Genomic DNA, 11,180 nt, shown 5'->3' on the forward strand with positions numbered 1-11,180 from the left:
CCAGGATGACGAACATCCAGTAAATCAGTCTAATAGCAGAACACAAGGACAGGCCCTGGAATATCTTTATCCACGTGCTTCAAAATAACAAATGATAAACATTGCCTTGACACTGTCAGAGATCATTTCAAAAGAAATGATATCGTAAGAGGGAAAAAGTAATGGAATTTGCAAGTTAAGGTCCTAAATATAACCTGAAGGGGATTTGACACCAGTTCTGTACATGACAATGACAACGAGGTGGGGAAAGCTGAGAGTCTGTAGGAAAGAGAGAAACTGAGAGAGCTGCAACGCTATTGTCAAGCGTTTTATGGTGCTGAATCTAGAGGCATCTTGCCTCCCGTACTGAGCATGCTCGTGGTTTCTGGAGGGAGAAGTTTGCCCTGGGAGTGTTCTGTGGTCCATTTTCCACTGAGGCTTTTTTCTTCCCCAAGATACCAAGTCCCTTCTCCCCTCTCCTCCTTGCTTCTCCTCTCCTTTTCTTAGGAATTCCCAAGTGAGGTTTATTCCTGTGCACCAGATCTTTAAAACTCTCCAGGATTTTATTTTTGTTTTCGTTTTCATTCTGCAATTCTTTCCCAGAACGCTCTGTGTTCTGTGTCACCTCTATTAAATTTGGTATAAAACCAAATTCACCCAGGCTGAGCTATCATCAAAAATATATATGCCGTAATATATCATTTCATTTTTTTTTTAATGTTTCAACCAATTAAGCAGCTTTGATGATGATTGCTGGAGCCATCTTTAGCTTTCTGACAATAATGAGTTCACATAGCAGGGGCTATGTGAATTACATTTCATTAGCAGCTGTTCCTGGTAACAATGTTTCAATCCAAGCAAGTAGAGCCAGGGCTCTAATATAAGTGGCGGGAGGAGCATGGATTAGTCCCTCCACTTGGAAAATAGAGGGCATTTCATGTCACTCTCCACTCAGAGCATCCTTCCTCTGCCTTTTGCCAACCAGTGAACCATGGGGGTGTCTCAAAGGGCTGGGCTTGCTCAGAGATTATGAGCGCCATCGTAACGTTTTGTGCCCGGGCATTTATCCTGGGCATTAGGATTGATTTTTCAGACCCCATAAAGTGGCAGTTAAGGGATTACAGATTGGTGTACAGCTCAACTCTACTAGATGTGGCCATGGAGAATGGCGGAGGAAACCTGGAGGCCAAGTTTCTAGAAGAGATGTGGGGTTCCCCCTTCAAGCTGTGCTGGGAAAAATGCCCCCAGCCCCTGCAACAGCTGTCGTAGTTCTTGCAATTGCCAGAAACATCAGGAGGTAGCAGGATTCTCCAGGAGAGACCGAGAGGGTAGCCCAAGGATGTGCAGGGGTGGCCTCTTAGGGTCAAAACTGGGTCTTCACCGTTGGGTGTCACTGGGGTGTGCAGAATTGACAGTTGTCCCAGCTGCCGTCCTGGCTGCTCAGAGACCGCTCCTGGGGAGTCTGACTCAGTGGCTCTGGGAGGGGCCCACCAGTCTGGGTGCAATGAGCTCCCCCTCCCCGGGTGAGCAGCCAGGCTTGGGAACCCCTGCTTGGAAACCCGGTGGCTGGTCCCCAGCACCATCCAACTCATGGACATACAGGCAGCCTGTCCCTGGCCACCACTCCTGAATCTCGGGTCCGGACCCTTCCTAATTCTCCTTCCACTCCATGAAATGTCCAGTAAATCTGCCTTCCCAGATACTGCCTTTGGGATTTTCTCCAAATCTTCCTTTGAATTGGATTTTAACCAGATTTCAACTGTAGCCCCTCAAAAATGGGCCTGGTATGAGCAGGCTTCCAAAGTATAATGTGCAGCTGTCGCTATGGCCATCCCACCCAAGCATGAGTCTGGGCTCCGTCACAAAGAACCAGCACTCTTTCCTCCTCTGGAGGTGGTTCTCTAAGGTCTGAGGCGCTGTGATGGCAGCTCCTTGAGTGGGTGCAGACCTGGGAAGGCGGGTGCTCACCTGGGGGCCAGGTCCCCGTGTGAAGAATGAGGACCTCACTGGCCCCTGTGTTCAGTAGCAGAAGCGGCAGCCGAGTCGTCTCTGGAAGGCGGGAACATGGCCCTGGCTATCTTCATCCCGGTCCTCATCATCTCCTTACTGCTGGGAGGAGCCTACATTTACATCACAAGGTAGGGATGCTGGTGGCAGCCCTGGGGACTGGGCAGCTCACCTGCGACTGAGGGTCTCCACTTGTGGCTTGGGGACAGCGGCACTGGTGTGATCGTAGAGATGGTGTGATGCAGCTCAGCTGGGTGGGATGAGTATTTGCACTGGGCACCTGCCAAGCCTCCACGGTGGGAGGGCTGAGTACACGGCAGCAAATAAGACTCCAAGAGCTGATGGTTTAGGGGGACATAGACATTACACATCCCCAGGCACACTGACTCGTTCACTCACACACTCATTCATTCATGCATTTATTCAACAAAACGTGTGGACAACCTAACGTGTACCAGACATTGCCCCAGGAATTGAGGATCATAGAACTTGCATTTGATAAAGAAGGAAGATAGGAAACTATAGCTAGGATTGTCACTAATTCATTCAGATTCACAATTATCAAGCACCTCCTATGTGCCAGGCAGTTTTCTGGGCTCTACAAACATTGTTTGACAACAAAATAGAAGGAAATCTTTGCCCTCCCAGGGCTCAGATTCTAATGGGGGACGATAGACAATATGCAAAGTATATAAGAAAAGCGTATAGTATATTAGAAGGTTATAAATGCAGCAAGGAAGAGAAAGCTGGGAAGGGAGGGAAAAGTGTTCTGGAATAGAAGTGGTGGCTGCATTTTAAATGAGGTAAGTAGAGAAGGCCCCACTGGGAAATGACATTTAAGCAAGGACTTGAAAGGGATCATGAGTCACCCATGCAGATATGTGGGAGAGGAACGTTTCAGGCAGAGCAACAGCATGTGCAAAGGTCCTGAGGCAGGCATGTGCCTAACATAAGTTGCTCCTGCCCCTGAGGAGCTCATAGTTTAGTGCGGCAAGAGGAGAGTAAGTACAGAAATAAATTATGACACACTGAGATAAACACAGTGGAGGAAAGAGATAGGGTGTAGTGAGTAACAGAGAAACCACCTTTAAATAGGTGGTCACAGAAGGCTGCTCTAAGGCGACATGGCATATAGAAGGTGCTCAATAAAGGCTCATTATTGTTCTTGTTGCCCTTTGCATTAAAGAAGAACTCGAATCACCTTACAGGTGAAAACAAATTAAGTTCCACCCCCTCCCCAGTAAGGGGAGGTCCAAGGCTTTAGTCGCGTCACTGGCTGGGTTACGAGCTGAGAGCAATTACGAGTTCTGTTTTCACCTCCCTAGGATTCGCGCCTGCAGAGGCTGTTGGCACACATCCTCGTTGTCACTCACGCAGGCGCCGCCGCTTGGGAAGTGGCGCCACTCTTCACATTCGGTATTGTAATATGTCAGAAAGTAACTTCTCTCTCCCTCCATCTCTCCCCCAGATGTCGCTACTACTCCAGCCTCCGCCTGCCCCTGATGTACTCCCACCCCTACAGCCAGATCACTGTCGAAACGGAGTTTGACAACCCCATCTATGAGACAGGGGTGAGTTCCTTCCTCTTTGCTCTGAATTCACCGGCAACGGAATGCAAGGCTTCGTTTCCTTCTGCTCGCAAGAGGCATAGCCTGGCCCTGTCTCAAGCCCGCTAAGACCCCTGTGGGGCTAACTGCTGGGAGAACCCAGCTGTCTTTGCAAGTGACGGAGGCTGATGACTAGCCCGTGCGTGAGGCTCTTCCCTCTCAGCAGAACGCCCACAGAAAGCAGGGTCTGCACCCAACACCCACCGAGACAGGGCCGAGAGGGGTCAGTGCCTCCCAGTGCAGCACATCCTACTGCCACATTGCCACTCCTTATTGCATGGCAGTGTGCAACGTGCCTACGCATTCAAGTGACAGGCCCTGGCTGGGCACGGTGGCTCACGCCTGTAATCCTAGCACTCTTGGAGGCCGAGGTGGGCGGATTGTTTGAGCTCAGGAGTTCGAGACCAGCCTGAGCAAGAGCGAGACCCCGTTTCTACTAAAAATAGAAAGAAATGATCTGGACAGCTAAAAATATATATAGAAGAAAATTAGCCGGGCATGGCGGCGCATGCCTGTAGTCCCAGCTACTCGGGAGGCTGAGGCAGGAGGATCACTTGAGCCCAGGAGTTTGAGCTCTCTGTGAGCCAGGCTGACGCCATGGCACTCTAGCCAGGGCAAAAGAGAGAGACTCTGTCTCAAAAAAAAAAAAAAGGTGGCAGGGCCTGTGTTGGGTACTGGAGACACAATCATGAGTCAAATAGACAAAGATCCTGCCAGCAATGAGCTTACAGCCTTGCAATATCTATCTTATTGAAAGATATCAATAATAATAATAATAATATGTACCATGTGCTGAGCACTTTCAATGCATAATCTCCTTGAATCCTTGCAGCTCTTTGCAATAGGTTCCACAGTTATCTCTGATTGGTTAATGAGGACACTGAGTCCCAGGAAGAGGACAAAATGATTTGGCCAAGGTGGCACACAGCCAGAATTCACAGCCTGGAGCCAGGGTGCAACCCAACCTGGTCCCCTAAATCATTATAGTGTCCTGCCTCCTTTGGACCTCAAATGATCAAACGTGCCCATGAATATCTTGGTTACAATAAATCATGATTTTTAAGGACTGTGAAAAAAATTGGAAAGGGTGTTACGAGGGCGTATGTTAGGAGACACTTGGAGAGGGCTGGGGAAGACATCTTTGAGAAAGTGATAGTAAAGCTGAGACGTAGGAGGTGGGCTGAAGAGGGTACCAGGCAGAAGGGAGAGCACGTGCAAAGGCCCAGAGGCACATGTGAGAAACCAAATGCCTGGACGTGACTTTGCAAAACCACCACCCTTCAAATTCACTGTGTAACGATGTGCAGTCATCTCCCAGGGTTTGGGGGCCATAAACTTGGCTTCTTCCTTGTCCCTGCCAGCTTCCCCTCACCCCCACCTGCTCGGATCTGTGTTAGTTATCTACTGATGTGCAACTATATGATTGCAAATTTAGGGACCTACAACACCACGTTTATCATCTCACAGTTTCTATGGGTCAGGAATGCAGGCACAGCTTAGCTCCGTCCTCTGCTTCAGGGCTCACAGACTCCCATCTAGGCGTCAGCTGGGGCTGCAGTCTCATCTGAGGCTCGACCAGGGAAGGGTCCTTCCCCAGGCTCACGTGGTTGTTGACAGCATTCAGTTCTTTGCAAGTTGCTGGAATGAGGGCCTCAGTTTCTGGCAGGCTGTCACCAGGAGGCCTTTCCATGTGGGCCTCTCTATAGAGCAGCTCACAGCCTTGCAGCTTCCTTTGTCAAAGTGAAAGAGAGAAAGAAAGACTCCTCGCAAGACAAAGTCACAATCCTGGGTCACATCAACACGGAAGTGACATCCTAACACCTTTGTATTCCATTGGTTAGAATCAAGTCACAGGTCCCCACCCTCCCTTAAATGGAGGGGACAACACAAGGATGTGAAGCCCGTGGTGGGGGGGTCCATGGGGACCACCTCAGTCTTCCCACCACGTTCCCATCTACCGTGGAGCACAGATGGGATTGCATGTCTGTGTTGGCTCAGCAGGGACTGGAGACCTCTGTTAAAGCATGTGACAATGACCACTTCCAGGGCTGAGCCTATGACTTCTTATATCTCTCTGTCCTTTGTCCCCGGGGCCTGGGATACACTATGCGCACTCCATAAATATTGGAGAAACCAAACCTGTTGCTACCCGCATGCTGCCATCCTGGTGAGTGAGGGCCTGTGTCATTTTGCATTCGACGTAGCTTGCTTACAAATCATGAAAAAAGGTCAGGCTGATGAAAGGGGGCATTTTTAGAGACCAGATGTGATTAATACTTAGTAGGGCATATCAGTGACCTAGCGGTATAATAATAATTAAGTAAAAATCAATCCCAAAACTCAGTGGCTTAAACCAACGAGCATTAATTCACTCATCAGCCTGTTGAGCAGTATTTGAGGCTAGTCTCAGCCGGGCGGTAGTCCTGGCATCGGCTGGTTGGTGGCTGGGTGACTCAGCCCTGTTCTCTGTCCTTCATCTCACTTCATCTCACACATCACCAGGATGTGTCCTGCTCATGGTGACGGCAGAGGGGCAGGACACAAGACCAAGCACCTGTTGTGTGCCATCCTCCTATAAACCACTGGCAAAAGCAAAGCTGGGTCGTGGCCAGGGGCGTGGACACAGGAAGGCGTGGAGCACTGGAACCACCAGTGTATCCCGCTAGTACACGAGACCCAACAAATCTGCGCTTCTCTCTCTTGCAGGAAACCAGGGAGTACGAGGTTTCCATCTAAAGGGAGCTGCATTTGAGAAGGGAACTTACAGACATGAACGCAACTACAACCTCCTCGAGACATTCATCCAGAGACCACGTGGCATTTGACGGCAACCCCAGAGTGTCAACTGTCTTTTCTTTAGACTCTTTCTTGAGGATTTACTGTTTTTCTTCACTGTATTTATTATATTTAAAAAAAAGCGAAACAGGTGTGGTTTGGATGTATTGCGGCCGTAGCCAAATTCACGTTACAGCCTCGGTCCCGGAGGCGGGTGGAAGACTTGTAACACGGCAAATGGCAGCTGCGGAAACAAAAAACAGCAGATCGAGAGTTTCTCCCACCAGTCCCGCCACGCCAAGGCTGCATCCAAGTGCATGCATCTTCAGGATCCGCGCCCGCCCATGGTGTTTTCAGTACAAAGCTATGTCCCCAGATCAGGGTGGAAAGGATTATTATTTATCATTGGCTTAGCACACGTTGGAATTTAGCGTGGGTACTCAAACCCACTTTTGAAGGTCAGCTCCCAAACAAATCCCGTGCCCTCCCTTCCAATTTTACCAGCTTCTAAAAGGCCTTGTCTCATCCCCTCCCTCTCGTGGTCCCAAAGGCAGCAGGAGTGTCGCACAGACATTGTGTTTTACTGCCAGGGCCTCACTGGACGTTGACAAAAAAAAAATTTTTTTTTTTTTTTGCAAAAAAAAACCAGTTTTCTCTCTAAAAAGGTGATAAATGACAAAAAGGAAAGTTTGCAGAGAACATGAGAGATGTGAGAGTTGCAATGAAGAATTGAGTGTGCGGGGGGTCGTCAGGTGAGGGAACTGAATTAATAAAATGTTCTTTGACATTCTGTCAGGGATGACAAAGGAAGTCATTTATGTTGCAAGTGTCAGAATCCATCATCTTGTTCAGCCGGCCACCGTCAAGATGGGATAATAAATCTATAGGCTTGGGAGGCAGGGACAGCCTCACTCATGTCGTTATAAGGGTTTGTGTGGGAGGGATTCCGGATTGCCGCGTTCCGGAATGCAGGTGTGAGCTTGGTTTTTCTCTTGGGGTTCTGAAATGTCTTAGCCCTCAAAACGGACGTGACTCAAGCACTCTCTTTCTCTAAAAGCTGTCACCTTCAGAATATACTCGCAATCAAGTAATTCGGAGGGAGAATTCCTAAGAGAAAGAAACTTCTTTTCTGTTCTTCGAAGCTCGGTCTGGTTGTTGGATGGTGGCATCAGTGGTGACCGTGGAGAGGCAGAGAATGCGGACAGGGGATTTAAAAATGACAGAGAGGCTGGGAGTGATGGCTCATGCCTTTAATTCCAGCACTTTGAGAGGCCGAGGTGGGAGGATTGCTTGAGGCCAGGAGTTCGAGACCAGCCTGGGCCACATAATGAGATTCTCCCCACACACAATCCGGTCTCTACAAAAAATTAAAATTAGAAAAAGAAAAATCAAAGCAAACTATCCAATGGAATTCACATCATCTGACCTGAACACCAATAAGGACAGAAGGAGGAATTTCAGCCAGAAAGGAATTCATAGCGCCACGTCTAATCACATGGGCATCCTTATATTGTATCAGGGTCCACTTACCCCAACCCACGGGGAACAGTGAGTGTGTGACTCTTTGGAAAACTCTTTTCTAAATACAGGCATAAAGAAAAGGCGGAATGTAAGGGTGTATGGAAGGAATAGCGTGCTTGAGGCAGATTCACCTCTCTGGGACTGGTGACAAGGTGGTGATGGCCGATGGCTTAGACAGGCACACAGGCTCGCTGGCTTTTGGAGCCCTCTTAGGCGCCCTCCCATGCTTTCTAGAACTGTTTTAGATCTGCTAGTTTTCAAACAAGAAAACTGCCGTAGGAGAATGGCTGGGAGTTCCACATTTTGGTAGTTGCTTTGGAAACATCTGGAGCAAGACGGGGAAGTTGGTTTTATGCACACACATCTTCCTTTCCTGCAGGAGCTCGGACCTCAATCTTGGGGTTCTACGGCCGGAATATTTTCCTTCTGCCAAAAAAAAAAGAATCGTGCATTTACACTCCTGAAGGCATGCATTTGCGGTGCATGGCAAGAAATAGGTACCAGCTGCTTCCGGGACCCAAAGCCCACCCCACTGAATGCAAAAACCAGAGAAGCGGCATTCCAGACCACTAGTGAACGTCATGGTTGGAGAAAGACAACAACACAAATGATGTAACCATTTTTTTTAAAAGAAGTAAGAATCCAGTCTTTGCTTTCATTTCTATCTGATGCTTATTCTAACCCTAACCCTGGGTCATCTGGAATGAAGAACTCTATTAATGATATTTTGATTTTAAAACATATTATGGCTATGTGAAAACTAAACATTTGCCTTTTGTAAAGATTGACAAAACATAAACCTTTATTCTAAACCTGCTCCCTAAAACTGGCCAGGTCATGGTCCAGGTCTTCTTATTGGCTATTGGAGAGACAGAAAAGGTGTTGGGTGTTTTTGGTAGTTTTTTTTTTTTTCCAAGGAGAACAATGTCTTAGTTCCGTCTTGGTAGTACAGCAACTGTAACCATGTTTTAAAAGTTTGTTTTAGCCTAGAGATGGATCATGTGAGTTCAATGACGTACGGTGTGATTGAAAAGAGGGTTTGATGTCTATTTTTCTTTTTAAAATATCTGAATGTGCATTTGTAATATGTAAAAGTAAAAAATAATAATAATAGTGCCAAAAACATGCGAGGCATCTCATTGCAGTTCATGTGTGTCTGTTTTTATACAAAGATCAATATTAAAACCCATTGGAATTAAATATTTTTGAACAGAATACACTCTTGAGAAACTCGAGAATGAACTGAGCCTTCCTACAAGCCACTCTTTGTTTTTAAAACAGTGGGAAATGCGTTTACAGCGATCGCGAGCTTCAGAGAGTGCATGTGATGGCGTGTATTACATGCTAATTCATAGAAGCTGTATCTGTCAGCTTTCACCCTGTGCTTTAAAAATGCACACACTGGATGCTCTTCAGCTTGGAGCTCAGCTTTTAGCCTTTTTTTTTTTTTGGTAGAATTATTTAGCTAACATAAGTATTCTGATCCCTACTTGATGGCCATCCTTACTTAGTGTCATAGACGTGCTTTAACGATGACCCTCTGAGGCTAGCTCCTTGAAGAGCCTATAGAACCTCAGGTTGATGGCTTTGAAAACCCCCAAACAGCACAGGAAGAAGCAAAGTGGCTACGCAATCAGCATGGTTGTACAAGAGGAAGTGATTTGGCAACACTGTGGGTAGGTTTAGGCTGAGGCATGAGCCTTAGACAATGCCCTTTCCTTGGGGTAAGTCCAAAGGGCATGACCTTCCTACATCCTTGACTAGGCACTAGGTGGGTCACTTTGAGGTCTGATACCATTGAGTTGTTCAGAACCCTCAAAAGGTAGGCTTGTCTCCTGGGAAATTTTCATTTTCATTTTATTGCCAAACAAGAATAAAAAGCAAAACGAACTTTCTAAGCTAGAATCATGAAATTAAGTCATTTTCCACTTTGTATATATTGATGCTAATAAAACAGATGAAAAAGAGTTGAATGTATGGAATTTTTGTTAACCAACGCTCCAGGATGGCACCGAGTGGAACATGTCCAATTTGGAGGGGATTGGGGTGGGAAAACACCCACTGATACTCTGGATGCCAAGACGGGACTGCCCACTCCGGAATGGTTCCAGGAACATTCGGGGAATGTCTGGAACAAGACAGGTCTCAAGGGAATGCCATCATCAGACATACCACCACCCTCCCTGTCTTGGCTCAGGATGCCATGACAAAATACCACATATGGGATGGCTTAAGCAACAGGAATTCATTTCTCAACATTCTGGAAGCTGAGACATCCAAGATCATGGTGCCAGCCAGTTCAGTGCCTGGTGAGCGCTCTCTTCCTGGCTTGCAGGTGGCCTTTTTGCTCCGTCTTCACATGCGGGGTGCAGACAAGGGGAAGTCCACAGTCTTATCAGATTACAGCTCCACCCTTCTGACTTTGTTTAACCTAAATTACCTACTAATGGCGTTATCTCCAAATATAGTCACATTGGGGCTTAGAGTTTCAACAGATGAATTTTGGAGGGACAAAATTCGGTTTATAGCATTCTACCCTTGGCCTCCTCCCAAAACGTATGCCCTTCTCACATGCAAGGTGTTCATTCTACCCTAATAGTCCCCAAAGTCTCTTCGCTCATCCCAGCATCAATGCAAAGTCTAAAGTCTCCGCTCAGTATCATCTAAATCAGGTATGAGTGAGACTCGAGGTATGATTCATCCTAAGGCAAGATTTCTCTCCATCTGTGAAACCAGACAAGTTATGTGCTTCCAAAATACAGTGGTGGGACAGGCACAGGGTAGACATTCCCGTTCCAAACGGAGATGTTGGAAGGAAGAAAGGAGTCTCAAGAAAGCATAGAGCTTAGCAAGGCAAATTCCGTTAGATGGAAGGCTCACAGATAAGCCACTCTGGTTGGTATTCACTCTGTCCTAGAGGCCCACTGAGGTGGCAGCGCCACCCCCATGGCTCCTTGGAGCGTCCCTGTCCACATAGCTCTCTTCAGAGGGGGGCCCACCCCTGAGGCACAGGGTGGGGTCATTCTGGCTGAAACCAGAGACACAGCCCCTCCCCTCTGAAACAGAAGAGGAAACAGCCTTGGTTCCCGGGCCTGTGGGCACGGTGGCAGCTCTGATGGCCTCTTCATCACCTTCCAGGTCATTCTTCCCTTCGTTGAAGAGTAGCACACAGTCACAGAGGAATAGCTCTGTGGTTCCGTCCTGCAGAATCCGAAAAGTTCAAGAGTCACCCTGCCTTGAACATTCCATCCTGCCTTCTCTATCCCTCCTCGTTCAAACTGGCAGCGTCTT

The 11,180-nt window shown here is 47.6% G+C and overlaps 1 protein-coding gene across 1 annotated transcript in view; it reads left to right on the forward strand.

Moving 5' to 3' along the window:
* The window catches only part of SEZ6L (seizure related 6 homolog like), a 74,537-nt gene extending 67,911 nt beyond the window's left edge, over nt 1-6,626 (forward strand). The window contains exons 16-18 of the mRNA XM_045534712.1: nt 2,003-2,117; nt 3,455-3,557; nt 6,300-6,626. Of these exons, the coding sequence (XP_045390668.1) occupies nt 2,003-2,117; nt 3,455-3,557; nt 6,300-6,329 (248 nt within the window). The 3' untranslated portion in view covers nt 6,330-6,626. The remainder of the gene's footprint in view (nt 1-2,002; nt 2,118-3,454; nt 3,558-6,299) is intronic.
* The last annotated feature ends 4,554 nt before the right edge of the window (nt 6,627-11,180 follow it).

Source organism: Lemur catta, chromosome 21 (assembly GCF_020740605.2).
Source record: "Lemur catta isolate mLemCat1 chromosome 21, mLemCat1.pri, whole genome shotgun sequence".
NCBI lineage: Eukaryota > Metazoa > Chordata > Mammalia > Primates > Lemuridae > Lemur > Lemur catta.